At 40.9% G+C, this 22,189-nt stretch overlaps 1 protein-coding gene across 1 annotated transcript; it reads right to left on the bottom strand.

The window, feature by feature from the left end:
* Positions 1-14,865: 14,865 nt before the first annotated feature.
* On the bottom strand, positions 14,866-17,135 carry LOC310944305 (homeobox protein six1b). The gene is made up of 2 exons (XM_083910040.1): positions 16,249-17,135; positions 14,866-15,692 (listed from the first exon to the last, which is right to left on the bottom strand). The coding sequence occupies exons 1-2, from the start codon at positions 16,806-16,808 to the stop codon at positions 15,398-15,400; spliced, it is 855 nt and encodes a 284-aa protein (XP_083766166.1). The 5' UTR covers positions 16,809-17,135; the 3' UTR covers positions 14,866-15,397.
* Between the last annotated feature and the right edge of the window lie 5,054 nt (positions 17,136-22,189).

Below are 22,189 nucleotides of genomic sequence, written 5' to 3'. Positions count from 1 at the left end.
AAACATATATGATGTATAATAAAAGGCCTGACTTACTTTAACTCACTGCCCTTTATCCTTATTCTTAAAGTAAAAGCTTCTCTCAGAAGTCTTTTTTTTTCTATAAATTGTCATACTTCTGTTGACCTCTATAGATAAAAATCACAAAATGCTTCACAATAAAAGTGCATACAAAAAAATAAACATTAAATCAGAGCAAAACAATTAGACTGAATATTGCAGACAGCAAACAAACAATTCATAAAAAGATAAAAACACAAGTTTACGGAACAACAAACAACACAAACAGCAAGTTTTGGCCCACGTGTAAACAAGAGAACATGATTACTGAGCAGAGAGTGTGAAGAGTGTGAATGTACATGTGTAAGAAAGTGTGAAAGCAGGGCGTGAGTTCACTGCTCGGGATTTTAAAGGTCTATATTTAAAACTCTTTGGTCTCTGGTTTCTGCAGCTGTCGCCAAGTTTAAGTTCAGCACCTTAAGGCCTTTCTCACTCGTGCTCTCGGGTCAAACTGTCGTTGTAAACCTGACAAACAGAGAAGTGAGTGAAGCAGAATATCTCGCCCTGTCTGTTTATCTTTATTTCATTTTTTTTAAGTCACCATGTTTTCATGTTTTTTTCATCGGAGTTTGTCCTTTAAAACACCTTGAAGTGTCACAGAACTAAAAACCTGGCGAATGAACTGCTCATTTTAACCTCATCCTCACACAGATTACAACAACAACAACACCATGATTTTCAAATCACTACATTTGAGTATAAATGAACACAGAAAACTGATGAATAACTGGACTTTGTCCAAGGTGCAGCAACAATTCACTGTAAAAATCAGATATTAAGTGCTCTTAAACATCAGTTTTCCCTCTAAATCTATTGTTATGTTTTATGTAAATATTTGAATCTATAAAACATTACTGTGGTCAGGGAAAATGAGCTGTAGATCATTTTACATAATTAATGGAACATTTTGTTTTGGTGATTTGCTTCTTTTTTGTTTTAACTAAAGTGTTTGCAGTATACATAATCTTACTTCTCCTTCTTCTTTTCTGTCTTCTTTGATGACGTCTGCACCAAAACACGGCTTTAATCAAGACCTTTTAAGTGCACGTGATTACAGCTGCTGCTGCTGCTGCTGCATATATACACGACATACACCATGATTTCCATATGTCAACGTTCCTACTAATTTAGCACCTCGGCCTGCACTTTGAACAATCATTCATTATGAAGACAGGAAGACACAAACAGATAGAAAAAAGAGAGATAGATAGATAGATAGATAGATAGATAGATAGATAGATAGATAGATAGATAGATAGATAGATAGATAGATAGATAGATAGATAGATAGATAGATAGATAGATAGATAGATAGATAGATAGATAGATAGATAGATAGATAGATAGATAGATAGATAGTCGTCTTCGTGTCCTCAGCAAACCTCAGTCAGAGTTCATTGTCTGCTGAAGTCGCACCTACTGTTCAGTGGCAGCTCTGTGCATAATAACAGAGCTTAGCTGACATGCCAGAGCCAGTGGCACGTTGGTGCAGCAGTAACTCACAGAGAGCCGCCGGTAATTACCACCAGCCACTGACACCATGCCACAAATTCACCAGTCAACAGTGAGACGAGCAGTGGACGCGTCAACAGTGACACAGGTTTTTCTATCTGTACCTCGCTGCCCTCCTCTTATAGAGCCATTCATTAATATCAAATCTTTTTATTTTTTCTCCCCACTTTGCTCCTGCATGTCAATATTCTGTGTCTGTGTGTCTTCACTCTTGGACAGCAGGCACCACAGGCACTCTACGAGGAGTCATGGAGGCTTCTCAGCTCACTGGAAAACATACATAGTGCAGGGCCCCGGAATGGGAAGTTTATTTTGCTTGCTGCGTGCATATCTGAGGGATGTGGGGGCTCTGCTGTGCACTCCAGTTTCTTCACAGACGGACGGGTTCATCACTGCAGAGCCTCCCTCCTCCTCCTCCTCCTCTTCCTCCTCCTGTTTCACTGTCTAAGGGAATTATTCCAGCTCATCCCTGCTCCAGAGTTTTAATTCCCCCCACCCATTATAATTCCCTTCTCTTTTCTTCTCCCTCCCTCTCTCCCCGTCTCAGTTCCTCTTTCTCCTTCACCACCATTCCTGTATCATCTGCAGGCAAAAATAGGGCCCAGCAGCTTTTTCTCTGGGCCTTTGTCCCTGCTCAGGGAGAATGTTTGGCACACAGAGGATCGTGTTACAACTTTCATTTCCTGAATGTTTTTCTTTCTTTTTCTTTTCTTTTTTTTCCTGCAATGGAACCAAGGCGGCTATTTTATCCTGCTCTTGCACTGTGAAGCTGAAGGGTGAGGGGGGGGAGTGAGATGGCAGCTCAGATTCGGGCTGCTGTCACTCCAACGCTGGCAAACAAACGGAGTGAAAACTGCTTAGAGCTACAGGGTCGTAGGTGGAAGAGTCGCTGGTGTGGTTTGGCCACAGCGGGGGTATGGATCATGTGTGTGAAGAGAGGGGAGAGGGGGGTGGACTGGTTACTTGAGCTATTTGTGAGCCCCAGGATAGGTGAGGTGATGCCCCTCGGGAGTGTGAGGTAGATTTTATTATCCCATATCCCATACCACTTCCTCTTGTTGTGTCTGCCACCTCTGCCCCTCCCCAGCAACCCCTGTGAGTCTGCAGCAGTGATGTGTCTGAGTCTACATCCATGGATCTGTGGATGTAGAGGCTGGATTTTGGTCCCACATTATATGATTAAAAACCCATGTTGTTATATCTAGTTTTATCTATAACTGTAAATGAATAAATAAATGATTTAAAAAAATAGGATACTTTTTGCCCTCACAAATAGTTTGTTTTTGTTTCTTCAGTATTCAAAAATCACTCACATCTTTAAAGATTATTCACTTTTTTAAAAACAGCTGGACTTTTTTAGAGTAGCTGGAAATTAAGCACTTTGATATTTGGTACATGGTTAAACAGGAACAGGTCAGCCAGAGCAGTGATGTGTCTGACTTTAGATCCATGGATCTGTGGAAGTAGAGGCTGGACAACAAGCGTCCCCATAATATGATTAAAAACCCATGTCACTATAGTTCTATCTATAACTGTAAATTTTTTAATAAAAGATACACTTTTTGTCCTTCAAGAATAGTTTGTTGTTGTCTTCAAAAACAAATAATCTTTAATTTCTTTAAAGATTATTAAGCTCTTTGATATTTTGCGAGGAGAAAATATGTAGAAACCGACTCAAAATGTGTATTTAAAAGATAAATCAGGTGTTTAAGATACTTTTGTTTCTTCAGTCTTCAAAAATCACTCACAAACAAGCATTTCTTTATTCAAACTAGCTGGAAATTAAACACTTTGATTTCTGACAGGAAAATATTTGTAAAAAAAAAACCCGACTCAAAATAAGCTCCAGTGCCCACATTCATGGTTAAAAGGGAACAGACGGGTCAGCCATGAGCAGTGGTGTGGCTGAGTGATGAGTCATGAGGCACAGGGGAATAAAACACACCAGGCTTTAGACACACTCACATTTTCTACAGACTCATCCTTTTACAGTAACTTATAGTCGCACAGAATGACTCCAATAAAAGCCACAGCACATTCAATACAAGACAGTCATCCAGTCGGTAAATCATCCAAAAAAAAAAAAAGTAGTTTAGAAGCTTCATTTGCCGTCTGCCTTTGTGAGGATTCATTTTTAAATGTGTCTTTCAAAGGAGCAAAACTACACATATTAAGACACAGTATTAGTATTACTTACTGTATAATGACATGTAAAGTTCTTGGAATCTTGTACTTTATAAATATATCACAGATGTTCAGATTACACCAGTAAACACACACCTTTCATTTCATTTGTCTTCACATACAAATGATGTTGTTTTCTGTTTGTTACAGAAAGACAAAGAATCCAGGAAATGTTAATGTTCTTATTTTCTTATTTTGGTCCAGAAAATGTTTTGTTAATCAGTGTTTTTCAAACCTGGAAATGATGATTCACAAATGCCTTTTTTTTTCTTCCAGTTTTAATTGTTTCTTTGTTATACAGAACAGAGAAACCAGAAAATGTTCAACATTAAAGTAATTAACAAAAAAACTATTTAACGATTACGAAGGTATTTCACAATTAATGTATTAATGGTTTAATAATGAAGTAATCATCGCATCCCTACTTGTTTTATATATTAAAAAAGAAATAATAATAAAAATCGAGACACCATGATATGATATATCATATGTATCAATATATATCATATATTGCGGTAGTGAAAGTGAGCACTTGGCACGATCTAGTGGACTATGTTAATGTATTTAGTTATTTTTTAATGCTAATCCACAAAAAAGTTTGACGTTTATTTTTAACATCAGTTAAAAAAAATATACGCTAAAAGAAATAAATACTTGGTGTCTCAAAAGCGATATAATATTGCCACACAAGCTGTCACAATATGTCACTGTATTTGGTTTTATTCCCACCACCACGACTAATAATCCACTCAAACAGCATCACATCCTGTGTGCAACCGAGCAACTCCAACAATTAGCTGTACGTAGACACCAACGCTTTCACGTTAGACGCACTGGACGCACATCAGAGACTCGTTGCATTTACACTTCTGTTCAATGTTGTCACAATGTGTCTCCGACCACCTCCAGTAGTGATTTGGCAGATCGGATAAAAAGCTGGTTATTTTAACAGGGAAAGACAGAATATCCAAAAAACATTACTTAGTACCTGGTGGAGAAACCCTTGATGGCAAGTACACAGGTCAGATGTTTCTTGTAGTTCATCACCAGGTTTGTACACATCTCAGGAGGGATAGTTGCAGCCCTTGAACAAACGCAAATGGTGTACATGTGTATTTGTTTATGGAGTAGTAAAGTCGGATTCACCTGTGATTTCATCACCTCAGACGTTAACAGCACTGATCAACAGAGCCTCTGCTTAATGTGTCTGCATTGATTTTCATTGTTAATATGTGACTTTAGTGAAAACCACATTTGTTTGCTGGTTTTTCATGCTTCAGCCAGTCCAACTCAACTGCAGCTGTTTGGAGCTCTTCACTGTTGGGATGTTGGGACGTCAAACACTAGATGGTCTATGTTTAGCTCACTGCACCTTCTAAATATTGTTCACTCCCACATTTATACTAAAGAGTGATTAACAGCGACAGTTAAAGGGATAGTTTGGGCTTTTCTCAAGTCTGCTTGTACACATCATCGACACTGACTTTGTCCATCAAGCAGCCTGGAACCCACACACTTGCTCTGCCTGATAACATGGCTGACAGCAGGGACAGCCTTTTGTCTTTGTCCTTCTGTCCCTGGTGGAGTGAGAGTGTCTGGAACACATTCTGCTTCATGGACAAAGTCAGTGCTGATGACTTGAGAAAAGCCCAAACTATCCCTTTAACTGCAGCTGTTAGTCACTCTTTAGTATTTTGTGGGAGTGGCTGAAACATTAGTCAAGTAGTGAACAATATTTACAAGGTGCAGTGACCTAAACATGGATCATAACATTTGAATATAGAAGATTTATTAAAATGAGTGTTTGTGAAGTTTCTGTGTTAACATCCCAACACTGAAGAGGTCCAAACTTACACTGGCTGAAGCATGAAAAACCAGCAAACAAGTGAATATGGTTTTCACTAAAGTCACCCATTTTTAAGCTTTATTTTGTATTTTTTCTTCTTCTGAAGTTTTGGCCAAATAAAATGGCATAACCCCCTCTTGTCAACTCTCTAGGGGGGACAGCCCAACCCCAAGCTCCCCACCACACCACACCACCACCAGTGCACATACAATCGTTTGGGACACAAGGTGGAATCAAACCAACCATCGATCAACTGCTCCAAAGGCAACAGTGCAAATCACTACACCAACCGTTTGGCTCATAGTTCAAAAAGAGTTCAGACTGATGACATATTTAAGAATATCTGTCCCACACAATGGGCCAAAACAGTTGGTGTAGTGGCTTGCACTGCCTGTGGAGAAAGAAGACCTTTCTTCCTGGGTTCGAGTCCTGGTCCTGGACCAAGAACCTTTCTGGATGCAGTTTTACACACACACACACACACACACACACACACACACACACACACACACACACACACACACACACACACACACACACACACACACACACACACACACACACATACTGAGTAAGTCAGGTTGTATAACGATCAACACTGACTTTGTCCATGAAGCAGCCTGTGTTTTACACATACACACACTGATTAACTGTGTGAGAATATGTAAAACTGCACACAGAAAGGCACTTGTTCCAAGGGGCACTCGACCCCATGAAGTAAGATCTGCTTGCTCTGAAGGCAAGAGTGCAAAGCTCTACCCCAACTGTTTCGGTCCATGATGTAGCTGTACATATTCTTCAATATTTCATCAGTCTGAGGTCTTTGAAGTCGTGGGTTCTATTATTGAAAGACTTCCAAAGTTTTGGCTGAAGAACACAAGGACAAATAGCTCATTGGGTTGGCTTGGGTCCCTGAGGTCAGGGCTTCTAATCTTAGATGGAGTGATTTTTTTAAAGTACAATATTCAATGCAAAGAGTAAATAGGAGTTTAAAAAATCCAAGCAGTGTGGAAAGTTAGCTCAGCTGGTTAAAGAGCAGCCTTTTGGTCCTGCTGTTGAGAGGTCAATTCCCTTATACTTCAATGTTTAATGTTCCACGTCCAAAGTGAAGACTGAAAAGCACTGAGAGCTTCCATATGTGACAGGGATGTGTGGTGTGGTGGATTTGTTAACAACCGCAAGGTTGTGCCGGTCCGGTGATTGCTGGTACAATTCCACCTAGTGTCCCAAACGGTTGCATGCACACTGGTTTTGGAATGGTGTTGTGCTTGGGGTTGGGCTGTGTTATGGCATTTTATTTGGCCAAAAATTCAGAAAAAAACCCCCAAAAATGCACATTAATTAGACTTCTGTGCGATTAATGCATGCACATAATTTTCCATTGTTAACATATATATATACATATATATGTATACATATATACATATATATGTGAATATATATATGTATGTGTATTTTTGGGTAGATGGAGGCCCCCTCACCATATTGTTATTTTTGTTCCATATATTCTTAACTCGATAAGAGATCAGATGTTCATGTTTGCTCAAAGTTCTCCTGTGTGCAAGTTGAGATGTTATCTGTTAATATCTCTGTTTTAATGTGTTTTAAATCAAATGTGTAAAATGCTTTATATGTGATACATACTACATTTCAACGATTAATTCTTATTTACCACTGTTATGCGTTCCCTAAAGGGTACATCTTTACACTTTACAATAAGGGTCCAAAAAGCATTCAGTAATGGTTAACTATGGCTTAATGCTTATGAGGCACTTATTAAGGGTTAGGTCAGGTTACTAATGTTAAGTAATAACCTTACATAAGGTTAGGTAAGGGCGACCTGATGACATACACAGCACAGCATTAGTAAATGATTCATTAAGACCTAAATTAATTGTTTATTAATGCTCATCCCGGTAACATGTACACTATATAGTGAATGACAGATGCATTAGTTAGTTGTTACTTAACGGTTATTCACTCCAAATAAACACCATTAGTAAATGATTACTAGAGACAATATTCACAGCTTACTAATATATTAACTAATGTGTTAATTAATGCTAAGTAATGCATACATTATGATAACTAATTACACTATTAAACTTTTATTAATGCTTAATAATTAATTAACTAACTTTGAGTAGTAAACATTAATTAACTGCTTTTAATGCATTTACCAATGTGTTAACTAATGCTAAGTAATAAATAATAATGATCGTTACCATTCATTTCATATTGCATTTTTAGTAGTGATATAAAGTAGCAATAATTGTGCAGAAGTCACACAAATCCAACCGTTTTTCTTTTCTTTTTCCTTCATAAAAAGTGAACTTGAACAAATTCAATCTGATCTTAAACATGTTGACTACTTTTTGCTCAGGTGTGTTTTTATATTTGGTGAAAATGAAAAAAATCTATCAGATTGTCTATGTTGTACTGAAAAAAGGATATGACACTCTATATTGCACATTCTTATAGCCTCTGTATATACTGCATACGTTTTAACATAGTAATGGAAAAAGCAGACGAAGTGTTCTGTGTTCTGTGGGTTAACAGAATACAAAAGAACTAACACTGCTTTCAAACCTGTCAGACGATCTTTGAGGGAAAGCGCTTCTCTAGTTATTTCTGGTGGAACCACAGGTTGGGCCACTATGGAGTTGGTTATGACTGAATAGACTGGCTATAGGGAGCCGTGTTGACACTGAATATACAGTTTGGCCTCAAAAAAAACAACAACTGAAAGTTAACATTTCCAAAGTCGGTTAAAAACCCTCCCGAAACAATCCCAGACTGAAGTCACTTTCCTGATCAAAAAACATGACACTAATGCTACTATCACCTTTCCCTCCGAGCTCCAAAAATATAGATATCTGATTCTGAGCAACCAGAGCTGGGTTTTGACTCAGGAAGAGTTTGTTACATGAGCCTGTGCCTTCTGGCCACATTTCTTTTACACAAGTCCTTTTTCGTGCACACACACACACACAACACACACACACACACACACACACACACACACACACACACACACACACACACACACACACACACACACACACACACACACACACACACACACACACGTCTTATCTTGTCCCCCGTCTCCTCCTCTTGTAATGCATTAGAAATTTTCTCTCCTTTCATCAGGTAATGTATATGACGCTGTCCTTTATTTGACACAGAACATGCCATTTAACACCCTAATACTTATGGGATTGTCTGGCGAGTCTCCTCCTCCTCCTCCTCCTCACGTCTGCACCCCAGGTCATGCATCACTCATCCGACTGGAAGAAAGAGATAAATATTTCTTTCAGCTCGGTCACATATGAGCTTCCTGAGCAGCTTCCTATACTCTTGTGAATGGAAGCTGTCTTTGGCCTCCGGCTCCTGCGTCAGATTTTTAAAACCCAAAAAGAAAGAAAACTCTTTTAAATATAAACAAAAGGTTTACACAGTGCTGATTAAGCCTCTCAGTAAGTTTGTATGACATTAGGATAAAAACTAATCATTGTGTCAGTCCGTCTAAACCAGATTTTTTTTTTTTTTTTTTCAATACAGGGAAACTTGTTTAGTCTGACTGAAATTATACTAAAAAATGACCTTCACTAAGTCAGATCACCACTGTATGTATACCTAAATTTGCCTGTGTGCGTTGCACCTTAAATAATAAGAACAGAAGATAAAAACAACTATAAAAAAGAAAAAAGAAATATGGCAAAATCCAGGTAGGTACACTTGTTGGACTGAGGAGGACGGACTTTATGCACGAAATTGGATATATTAATTCAGTTAACCGTTTAACACTGAAGCCTCAAAATGTCCGTCTGGTCTTGTTTGCTTATATCAACCATTAAAGGGCCAGAAAATGTCCTGTGACTAAGTGCTTTTGCCTGTTTTTACAGAGTAACTATCGATATTTGTCAGTTATTTACAATTTACTGCATGTTAAAATAGTGTATTAACAATTTCAAAGGAAGAAAAACAAAAAGTCTGAGAGCAAAATAACCACACATTGGCTTCGACTTGCAACTTTTTCAGCTTTCAGAAACCGTTGGAAATTTTCCAGTAGCACAAACCGTCACGTAATTACTGTGACGCAAAGTCGTTGTGCGATACGCTCGGTGTGAAAGGGTTAATGCACATGGTAAGAAGACTAGGTTTCATGTCGCCAGGTGCAGCACAGGAATGTCACCGACAAATGGAGGCGACCAGAACACACTAGTTCTGCAGTAGTCGTCTAGTAGTCGAGCAAAATGGCTGTAAACAGGGTGCAGAGGTGTCAATCTGGCGGCCTGTGGGCCACGTGTGTGCCCCCAATCGATTACATGCGGCCTCACCTTCTTTTAAAAACAGCTGCCAGCGAGGTGAGAGAATACAGACAGAATATAACACGGAACATGTTTGCTAGCAATGTTTTTCACATACAACATTCAGTTACATGTATAAATAAGCTTGTTTGGTGTTTTTATGACAGTTGTCCACATTGTTATTTACGTCATGTTAAACAAATGCCTCTGTTTTTTATGTTAATGGATTAATTTTGCGTCATATATATGTTTTTATTGTGAAGTGCACGTCATTCCATATAAAAACAAGCACTTTTACATTGAAATTCAGTGAAATATCATCATTAATATCTTAATTTGCGATATCTGGGCTATATATACATATATATATGGAGAAATAACTATAAACAAAGTGTGTAAAAAATACAACTCAACATCTTGCTTAATTAGTGGGAGCCCTGAGCTTGTTTACCCTCCTTCAAGCCAGTCCCATCTGGGGGTGATGGGAGACAACGACACCTGAAGTATGTTACCTATGTCCAGTCTTCTCCGTAGTCAGAAAATCTCCGCTTCACAAACAGGATGTTGGAAATGGAAGCATTCCAAAGACGTTTACTAATTTTTACTCATTTTTGCTAGCTTGTAAGCTAAAGTTTTGACTTTAGTCAAAAGCTAACGTTTTAACTTTAGCTTGTAAGCTAACGTTTTGACTTTAGCTTGTAAGCTAACGTTTTGACTTTAGCTTGTAAAGCCTCTTGACCACACTCGACGCTCAGTTTGATGCCCCTGGGTTGGAGTAGAACTGAAAACACAAAGAAACGCCCACACAGCCGTGTTTTGGGGGTTCCAACACACCTGATTCAAATAAATAGCTCGTTATCAGGCTTCAGCTGATGAGCTGACCATTTGAATCAGGTGTGTTGGAGCAGCTAAACCCCTCAAACATGCAGGACAGTGGCTCCCCAGGACCAGGAGTGAGGAACCCTGGGATAGACACTTCTTACCCCCACCACTGCGCTGCTGCTTTATACACGCAAATACTCCCTCAGTCAGGTCTACGGTGGCCTGGTGGGAAAGGTGTGATTGAAGAAACCATTTTATGCGTTCCCGTGCAGTAGTTTTCCCTCCCTGTCGTTGCTGCCCAGAGCTCAACAAAGAATAAAATATCAATTTCAACACACACACACACACGCACCCTACTGCAGCTTTATATTCTTGTGTCATAGAAACATAGCAGACATCTGCCACTGCTGCCAGAGAAATGCTTTGTAACTTTTACTTCTAATCATTTGTAGTTCCTCAGATACAGTCACAGTATGTACACACACACACACACACACACACACACACACACACACACACACACACACACACACACACACACACACACACACACACACACACACACACACACACACACACACACACGGCCTGCATCTGCCTCTGGGTATAAGGCCAGGCAGGAACATTGTCAGATCCATGCATCATTGGTAAGAAAATCTCTCAACCCCAGCCTCCCCGCACCACCACCACCACCACCACCACCCCCACTCTTCTGAGGCAGACCTGAAAAGATCCTTTTGTCCCTCATCACCCGCCCGCCCCTCCTGTTACTCCTCACACACACACACACACACACACACACACCCCTCATACAGCTCGTGGTTGTGGATACCTGGGACTGTGTCACACTCGAAGCTTCCTTCGGGCACCAGACCATGGAGAGATGTTTGAGATCGTGCTGCTCCACCAAACGTTCCTCGGCTTTTCATTTGCGAGGGTCCGTACGTTTGACCCCTTGGTGCCAGAGAAAACATTAGCCCAGCAGAGGCAGTCGGCTCAGACCCAGGCTCAGGCTCGGGCTCATGCAGGCTTCTCTCCATGTTTATTTGCACATGTTGAGGCCCTTCCTGCTGTTGATTTAGAGCCACTGCCACTTACACCTATGACAAATGAAATGCCCTTTTGATGACTCAGACTCTGTTTACCATCAGCAGCTGTTGCCACTGGCAACGGCCTACTGTTGGCTGACGTTACCCCTTCCACCTTTATGTCATCCATAGGCCGGAGCTTACCTTACGTGCACCTTCACTGAATGACTGAATGAGAGGAAGAAGCGCACAGCTGATGCAGCTGATAGATTTATAAACGCAAGGCAATTTCGGAAAAGAGGGATTTGTGCATGATTACGGGCTTTGTCAAAGTTTTGTGTTTGGATTTAATCCTGAAGGTGACTTAGAGCTGCTTTAATCTCCGCTGAGTCCGCAGGCCGTATGGAAAATGTTGTCGTTAGATTAGCAGGAATGACACGAGTCACTTTGGTGGCTTTGTGATCACCTGTTTTGCTAATTTGTGAATATTTAGCCACGACGTGTGCCAACAGCACGGCACACACCTGCTGCTAAAATGTCACACTGAGCCATAATTAGTTGTAGAAAACAGGGGATTTTGTCAAATATATAAATATCACTCATGTGTATTTTCAGTAAACCAAATAAATGTTCCTATTATTTACTATTATCCTAGAAATCATTTTTGGTTCTATGCATAAATCACATGTTTGACAGTATTTCACAGTATGTGGCAATACCAAACTTAAAAAACAACAACCATAATAACAATCAATTTTCCTATTTGGCATCATACACTTTTCTGCTTAAATTGCAAAATATTTTAGGTTTTAATGTCTGTTTTCATGGGTTTATTCAAGGTCTAATGGGAAATGTTAAGTATTGTCACATATATAGAGTTTCACTGCACAACAGATTCGAGGTTGGTCTCATATACGCAGGCCGCACTTCTAATCTAGCAAGTTTCTGAAGATTAAACAATATAGCAATATTGGTGTATTTTATAACTTTAACTAATTGTTTGCTCATTTCTTTAAGTCTATTTAAAATATGTTTGATATTAAAGAGAAAACTACATGACAGTAGTTATAGTATCATTTTATAATACTTACACTCCCCTTCTACTTAAGATCCACTACATCTATTGTGTATATTACATCATATACAGAAAATTATATAAATTAAGCCACTTTACACACATGATCAATTTAGACAAAAATAATCAGTGAGTGTAAATTACGCAACCTAGACGTAATATATTAATGTAAAAAGGCTTCAACGACGTTAAAGGCCTAACACGTCTGTCAACAAATACAAAAACATTATTTTTCACTTGATGTAATAAATTGAAAGTGTGTGTGTGTGTGTGTGTGTGTGTGTGTGTGTGTGTGTGTGTGTGTGTGTGTGTGTGTGTGTGTGTGTGTGTGTGTGTGTGTGTGTGTGTGTGTGTGTGTGTGTGTGTGGGTGTGTGTGTGTGTGTGTGTGCCAGATCTTACTGTAATACACCTCCCAGAACTGCATGGTTTTCATGTATTAAGGCTCAAAATAAGGTTCAGTGACGAGAGTCCTGCTGATGGAAGGAAGAAGGTCTGCTGAGGACAAGCAGACACACACACACACAGGCCTGTCACTCAACCACATGGAGGGTTGAAGGTGATAGATGTGCACACGGCGCCTATAGGTGTTTTTAGTCGACCTGAGAGAGAGAGAGGAGACAGGGAAAGGGAGAAAAGAGGCCTCTGGGATGCAGTTCTCTACCTCAAGGTCCTTGCACTGAAGCCTGGACGCTGCTGCAGTTGCTGCTGAGGCTGCTGCTGCTGCTGAGGCTGCAGCCCCTGCAGCCCCTGCAATCTTCGCAATCAGGCAGTAATGCTAGCAGCAACTGTTTCAGATTATGCTCAGGAAATCCTCGGTGCTCTCTGCTCAAAACAATTTACCCTGACATGAGCCCAAAGAGAGTGCAGGGGGGGGTGGTGGTGGTGAGGAGGAAGAGGGGATAGGAGAGGAGAGCTGTCCTCACCAGGAGTCTCACACTCTGTACATCCAACTGTGTATTTCACTGCATCAGCAGCATCATTAATATTAATATTAATATTATTATTAGTAGTAGTAGTAGTAGTAATAGTAGTAGTGTTTGTATGTTGTTGTTTAGCATATGAATAGATTCTAATCTGATCTAATCTAAACTAGTCTTATAATGCACTGTTTCCCAGACTTTTTACATGTAGCATAATGTTGTTTTTTAACTGCCATTTATTTATACAATTTATACAAGTGTATAAAGCAGATATAAATCTCTAAAAATGTATTTGCTGACCCACAAATTGACCCAATCCCTGGGAATAACTGTTCTACTGTCAGATTATTTTTTTAAATTTGTTTTAAAAAGGCAAATATGTCATAATTAGATTTTTTTTTTTTGTTTACGTTTTGTTTTGTTTGTTTTTGTTGTTCTGTTGCCGTCATCAGGACATCAATCCATTCTTTTTTTTATGGGATGTTTTTGCTGATATTTTGTAAGAAAAAAAACAAAAAACCTCTCGAGTGCACGCGGTGGCTTTTTCTCGTGGCCCGGAACCAACCAGAATAAACTCTCGGGGAGAGCAAAGAAAACACGGCAACAAAAAGCCAATGATCCACAGCACTCGCTCTAAAAAAAATGACGAGAGGAAAAAAAAAAAAAAACCTCTCCTCTCCTCAACCCAAACATGCATTATACAACAGACATGATATTCAAAGCAGCTCCGTGTGTACACAACAGTCTCGTGACAGACAGCTGCTGATGTTGACTCACACTGGTATAATTAAATTTCCCCTTTGTGACTCTGTTTTTGAATTATATATATTCTAAATTACCATTGTTATTGTAAAAAAAAAAAGAGAGAAAGATAAATCTCGGGGAGCAGAGTTTTAAAAAGCCTCTATATTATATTTGATTGAGATTTATCACTGCGTTTAATTCAATTGTTATTTTTTCTTTATTATAAAAAAAACGCCATAAACATGCAGCAGCAATAACAACATGTTTCCTTTCAGTCACTGTTAATTCAAGGCCGTCGTCTATTTAATAAATAGGGTAATAAATCTTTGCTTTTAATAGACAAATAACACAGAGACAAAATGTATTACTTTTGTTTTATTGGAAACTAATTAACCATGACTCTAATGAAAACGTTACCTCTTTTAGTTTCCATCGCAGGAGGTTTCTCCCTATAATTCTTTTTTTTTTCTCCTTATCTTAACAAAATATCATAAATTAAGCAAATGGGCAAGTCCAGTTAAGTGTTTCGTTGAGTTTTCGACGTTGAGGAGGAACAAAAAAAAAAGAAAAAAGAGGCGTTTGTGTGTGTGTGTGTGTGTTTTTTTTCTCGTGTGTAAGGAGGTCACAAATCCTCCAGACAAGGGCGATATACAGGTTAAGCGCATATTAGGGATTTTTGTTCTAGAACCAAATTTAACGACAGACACGTCAGTCTATATTATTATTATTATTATTATCATTATTATTATTATTATAAGGTAGGCTACAGTATAGTGTGATTTCATACATGTATTCAATCGGATACCAGTCTTTCTTTCGCTGTCTCCCCCCCCCCCCCAACACCCCCAGACTTTTTTTTTGTTTTTGTAAAATAGAAACAAATCTGGCAGCCTTAAGAGCCCAAATCCACAAGACTGGAGGTTAGAGGTCCCAACAAAGAGTCCTGCAGTTGGTGCGGGTGTCCGTGCATGCCGTGCACCGGCTGTGGGGGCCCCAGGCCGGACATGGGGTAAGCGGAGGCCCCGGGGTGGCTCATGTTACCCTGGAGCAAAAGCGCTGAGTTCTGGTCGGGGCTCTGCGGTGGAGAAAACTCGTCCTCCGAGCTGGACATGAGAGACTTTCCTCCGTCCAGCGGCGACAGCTGGTTCTGTTTGTTGCCGCCTGCGTTGTTGTTTTCACTGTTCTCTCTGGAGATGAAAACAGGAGAGGGAAATATTGTCAAAAAAAACATATACATATGAGAGAAGATGGAGAAATAACACACACAGAGACACACACACACACCAGGCCTTGGCCTTGAACTAAACAGAAATATTTAGTTTGTTTTAAAAAGACACTTTTTGTGTTTCCACGTGTCATTTTAACCTTTAACACCAATCCCACATTTTCTCCACTACATTGTTTTCTATGAATTTTCCATTATTTTTCCTTTTTCCTTTTTATAAAACGGCTGCAAAACAACCAGAAAGTGGCATCATCACAGTTGTGATTTAAAAGCGTTCGTATTAAAAAAAACACGCTCTAATCTGCGTTCAGATTATTTCCCCTATATGCGTGTTGTCACTTTCTGTGTCAATCCAGATTTCCCAGTTCAAACTTCCTCCAGGTTTAACTCCGGATTTCGCAGCCGGAAAAATCGAAGTGCGAAAGAAAAACATGTAAACATCCTTTTTTTTCTCTCCCCTCTTTTTATAAACTACTGTGAACTAAAAGCAGCAGCGAGGCGGCGCCAGTCGAACGTACCTCTCCTTCGCCTCTGCGGCTCTGTCTCTCTGCCGTCTGTTTTTGAACCAGTTGCTGACCTGCGTCGTGGTCAGTCCTGTGGCCTCGGCGAGCTCTCTCTTTTCCCGCGGGGACGGGTAGGGGTTGTGCGTGTACCATTCTCGCAGGACTCCTCTGGACTTCTCCTTAAAGCAGTAGCTCGTCTCCTCGCCGTCCCATATCGTGCGGGGCAGCGGGAATTTCCTGCGCACCCGGTACTTCCCTACAGCTCCGAGCGGCCGACCGCGCAGCTTCTCCGCCTCCACGTAGTGCGCCTTCAGCCAGAGCTGCTGCAGCTTCGGGTGGTTGTGCGGCGAGAACTGGTGGCTCTCCAGGATCTTGTAGAGCTCCCTGAAGTTCCCCCGGTGGAAGGCCACCACCGCCTTGGCTTTGAGGACGCTCTCGTTCTTGTGGAGGTGATCGCACGCGGGCAGAGACCACAGGAAGCGGCCGAGCCTCTCCAGGTTCCCTCCCTGCTGCAACACCTCGCAAACGCACGCCACTTGCTCCTGCGTAAACCCGAAGGACGGCAGTATAGACATGATGTCCGAGCTCACTCCTCCGCCCAAAACGTCGGTATCCACAATGAGAGCTGCCGTTTATTATTATTATGACTTCTTTTTGACGTAATGGCAATCCAGCGCACTCCTTATCCGCGCAGCGCAGGCCTATATCCTCTCCACTCCAAGCCCCTGATGCGCGCAGCAGATTGGGATGTTGATTGTTGGGACAATTTGTTCCTGCTGGAGATATGTCAGGCTTAAAGGGAGCCTGTGCGTTTCGATGATTGGCTCTCCGTCTTGCCCTGCACCCTGTACAGCAGAGCAGGACTGAGTTTGCAGCTCCGTTTCCTCCCCAGAGGCAGTGCGTCAGGGGCTGAAATAGGAGCGCGCCTCCACCTCCCGCCCCCACAGCCCCTCTCTCCTGCTCCAGCTGAGGGAGCAGAGCAGCACCTAAACACTAATCAATTATTACAGACCTCTTAAAAAGCCTTATTAACGTCTTCTGAGTATACGTCTTTTATCGTGATGCCCCATATATAGGCTTCCCCCACGTGTGTGTGTGTGTGTGTGTGTGTGGAGGGGTAAAACCGCACAGTGCCTCGCCATATACCTTATCAGTAATCACAGTCAGTGGAGGGTGAACCCACAGAAACACACAGAGATTCGTGTTTGTGGAGGAAACTTTTGCCTCTTTTTCTTTTTTTGGGGAACCTGAAACACACACACACACACACACACACACACAGGCAGTAAAACACTAATGACCAAAAAAACAGAAAGTAACATCATAAATGTGCGTTAGTGGAGGTGTTTACTGTCACACACGCTGATTGTGGTCTCCACCCCATGCGCCACCTCCTTAATTACATTCAGACTGAGCAGTTTTCTTGCGTTCCCACCATCCATATACTTATATGTACATATATATATATATATATATATTTATATGTATAGTCCACGAATTACCATTTACTTTATGAGGTGACATAATGTAAAAAGGACAGTTTTGTCTGTTCCATGACTCTTTTTTTATGTGAGGAACCTGTACCTGCCAAATATGTTATGGGCCAAAGACCACTAGTAGGAAACCAGCCACTTAAGTGTGTGTGTGTGTGTGTGTGTGTGTGTGTGTGTGTGTGTGTGTGTGTGTGTGTGTGTGTGTGTGTGTGTGTGTGTGTGTGTGTGTGTGTGTGTGTGTGTGTGTGTGTGTGTGTGTGTGTGTGTGTGTGTGAGATATAAGATGTCACATCCAAACTCTCTCAAGGTCACTACTTGCTACAGAATATTTTGTTTATTACTGTGTTTTTTCATACTTGTCCCCTCACTCTCTCTTTGTGTGTGCGTGTGTGTGTGTGTGTGTGTGTGTTGCCTACATTTATATTTCAGGGATTAGACGGGCACCGCTGTGGCTCCAGGGTTTTTTCTGTGCAGTGAAACACTAAACCAATCCATTAGTAAATGAGTTCTCTGCGACACTGGCCCTCTCGTCGGTTTTGGAGCATATAGATCACGTTTCTTCATCTGCAACAAAAGTCTGAAACTAAAACTCGCTCTCGGCGCGTCACGAGGCAGACAATGATATTAAACGTGGAACAATTTGACGCAAAACGCTTTATTTCTCTTAGATTAATTTGCTGTGGAAAAACGAAAAAAAACATTTAAAAAAAAAAAAAAACACTTTTTATTTTTGTTTTTTTTGTAGCCACCCCCCAAAAAACAAAACACAATATCAAGGCAATGTTTAGGAGACAAAAACAATTATAACAATTACATAGCAACAATAAATCATTTGTATTATAAGTCTGAACAAATACAATTTATTCACATGATCAATTAAGGATTTGTTTATTATTATTACTAAAATGTGTAAATACACTTGATTCTAATGTAAGTGGCGCTGGAATGTAAACACACTTTACATAATCTGAGATTACATCAATCTAAAGGCCCCGTACACTTGCAACACGCGCTTTAATTTAATTTATATGTAATCTAATTGTAATCTAAAATGTATTTTCCTAGTTTTTGCGTTGCTGAAACTATAAAGTGGTGTTTCCTGGGGCAGGTTTCGGGGGGGAGTGAGTGAGTGTCAGCTGATGGACACTGTGAAAGAGCCCATGGAGGAGCCATATTATGCACTGCACTGCAGCTCGCGGGTCTGTGTTTGTGCGTAAAAACCTCAGTGCTTCAGTAAATGAGCTGTCTGATGAGCGGCTCTCGGGTTTCTCTAATATCTCTACCACATTGCGCCGCGCCTCCTCCTTTAACCCGAGCAGCCCGGGGGGCGAGATTATTTCAAGATGTGGACTCTCAGCCTCTGCCACGGCCAGAGCTGCTCTTGTACTCTCCACGACAAGTAGTGCAAGGTAAAGCTAAGAATCCTTTACTCCTGTCTGATTTTTTTTTTTTTTTTTTTTTTAAATCATCCTCCCTATACCCATCATCCAATGTCATCATTAAAACCTGTAGATCCTCCTGCATGTACTGTCACACACTCTGTAATCCAGGAAAATGAGCTCTATTTCCATTTAAACTGGTTTAATGGTATAGTCAGCAGCTCCTTCTCCTCACCACATATACTTGTAACATCAAAACAACTATATTAAAAAAGTAAGAAGACTGACGGAAACACCAGAAGACACTTCATAAAAATGTCATCATCAAAAAAAGGACGAGGGTTTTATATTTTCTTTTTTTTTTTCTTAAAAAAAAGGAGAATATGGAAAGTGAAACGAGCTCTGGCCCACTGAGCAGATGGTTTTCACTCTGTCTAAAAACCCAAAAAGTGCTATTTCAGCTGTATCGACTGGAACAAAGCCGATAGTGTCTAAATCAAGCGAGGAAAAAAAAGGAAACGGAGTCAGATTTAGTCTCCAAAGGCGGGTTTATTTCTCCCTCTGAGTTGTTATTTTTCGTTTGGTGACCTTGGCGACATTGAAAGAAAAGTGAAGCATTTAATGAGAATCTTTGAATATTGCAGCTGCTTTTTAATGTGCCTTTCCATACATAACTCATCCAATCAATACTCAATAACGTGTCTCTAATGAAGTGTTTTTTTTTGTTTTTTTTTTACTGTGTGAAAAAACGGTGGTGTGGGAAAAAAAAAAGAAAGAAAAGAAAAAAGCTGCTCCTTCTTCTCAAAACAAAACACAACTGTTGACATGAGTGAGTTAAATGAAATTGGAGCCGCAATTATCAGCTTAACAGAGTTTCCTGTCATGTTTGGAAAATTAGACCTGGTACAAGTGCGCTGGGGTTACCCCTCCAACCCCTCCATCCACCACCCCCCCAATCACAATCATTACGCATTTCCTCAGAGGACCTGCTCCACAAATATGCAATTACGGCCTCGGCTTTTACAGTCAACTTTGCCTCGGGCTCACAGATAAAGGCATTTATTCAGGGCAGGGAAATTGTTATTATCAGAATTATAATAATTATTAATATAAGCTGCAGGGTTAAGTGTATGCAAATAAGAAAGACAGGCGCATAAACAACAACAACAACAACAAAAAGGAAAGGTTGACATTTAATTTTAAAGGGTGATGCTCAGCCACACCATGTGAGCCCGCTGGCTGACTGTAGGGGGCGCCATCGCAGTGTGATCATGCACGTCCAAACGTGTCCTCCTGATGGGATCAGTTGTTATTTTTGCACATAAAGTTGTTTGCAGTAACGCAGCAGGTGTGTGTGTGTGTGTGTGTGTGTGTGTGTGTGTGTGTGTGTGTGTGTGTGTGTGTGTGTGTGTGTGTGTGTGTGTCTGCTCTGGTTACAAAGTGCTGTTTTCTTCCCCTCTCTCTGGGAAAAACTGTGGTGCAACAATGATGCTGCTTCACAGCTGCTGCCACTGAGTGAGTGTTTGTGTGTTGTCCATCACACAAACTTATAAAAAAAAAAAGGGACCCATGTTTTGCTGTCCTTGAAGACCAGGACACATCTTCCCACTTCTTGTGGGACATGTGCATTTGTCCTTGCCAGGCGACACACAAGGACATGACGTAAAAGCTCGACAAGGAATGAAGATGTTTATTTCCTGGAGTTGACAAACACCGTGTGTATTTTCAGAGTCGTGACTTTGTTTTGCGCCAGAGGAGACACACACGACGAGGATGCAGTTGTTGGGTCAGTAGTGGTGGGTCTTGCAGGAGCAGCCTGGCACCAACTGACCCCTGCCCTCTCATTAGTGGGACGTGGAGCAGCGGAGTGCCGCTCTCTCCCCTGCAGGTCATGTTACATATGGCTTGCAGTCTGCTCCAGCAGCATTAAATGTCAGCTTTGAAAGCATCTGAAAGATCAGAGGTCAGTCTTTTTAATAAGGCCAGAGTTGTGGGGGAGTGTCCTCTTCTTCTTCTTTTTTTTTTTTTAACGCACACCCAAGTATGTTTGACATTGTGAGGTAAAAAAAACTTTAAAATATGAAAAAATCCCCTTGACAAATGTATTAAATACCCTCTGTGAGGCGACAATCATGCTCCTTTTTTGTCCAATTTATGGACACAATACTGAGGTGGAATTTTCTGTGGGCTCCCCCCCCCCTCCCCGTGAGACCCACAGGCCATGGGCTCCTGCTGCGAATGGGATATTGTTCTGGGCTCCCAACAAAGCTGTTTTCACCCTCTTCAATATTACAGGAGGAGTTACCTGATACCTAACAATCAGCTAATCCACTGCCCATGGCGACGAGGTCACCTGTGCACAGGTAACTCTATCCACGGGTTGCCTGCCTCTCCCTCTATTTCCCGCTAGTCTCTCCCATTTTTCTTTTTTTCTTCTTTCCCCTTCTCCCCTCTCTCTGTGCCTCTACAGTGAGCACAGACAAACAGCCTCTGTTTATTTAGGTCAACAGTTAGATCACTATACATCTCCTCCAGCCCAGGATCTGCTGACAAGACACCACTCCTATAATCTACCACAGACATGGAAGTGAGTGAATAAAATAAAACAAAATCCTCGTCCTTGTTCATCCGTTTGTCAAACTGTCTCCGTCCTATCTCGCTGAGTGAATCTTGGGTGGAAATTCATGAATTCACAGTCTTATTTATGTTAAAGAAAGAAGGGAGGTGTTCATCCTTCACTCAGATTGAGCTGCATATGGAACTGCGGAACCCCCGACCCCCCACCACCACCCAAAAAGAGCTTTACCTCGGGAAATCTCGTCGCTGTTTATTTGAATTACAAGGGCTGAGATGAGAAAAGGAGGCCTAATGAACTCCAGGTTGTTGGGCATGTGCAAACGATCACTGCAGGTTTTCCAGAGAGCGGCACCAGGTTTGCAGGATTACTGCATGGCCCCCCATGCACCACCCCCACACCACCCTAATCCACAACAATCTGACTACATACATATTCTTCTCAATGTCATATCCCTAATATTGTGAGATTGACGTTTCAGAATAATAATAATAATAGAAAAAAGGTGT

The sequence above is a fragment of the Microchirus variegatus genome, assembly GCF_963457635.1.
Source record: "Microchirus variegatus genome assembly, chromosome: 2".
In the NCBI taxonomy this organism is placed as follows: Eukaryota; Metazoa; Chordata; class Actinopteri; order Pleuronectiformes; family Soleidae; genus Microchirus; species Microchirus variegatus.
The sequence above is the reverse complement of the archived record's forward strand: the minus strand, read 5'-3'. Positions and strand labels throughout refer to the sequence as shown.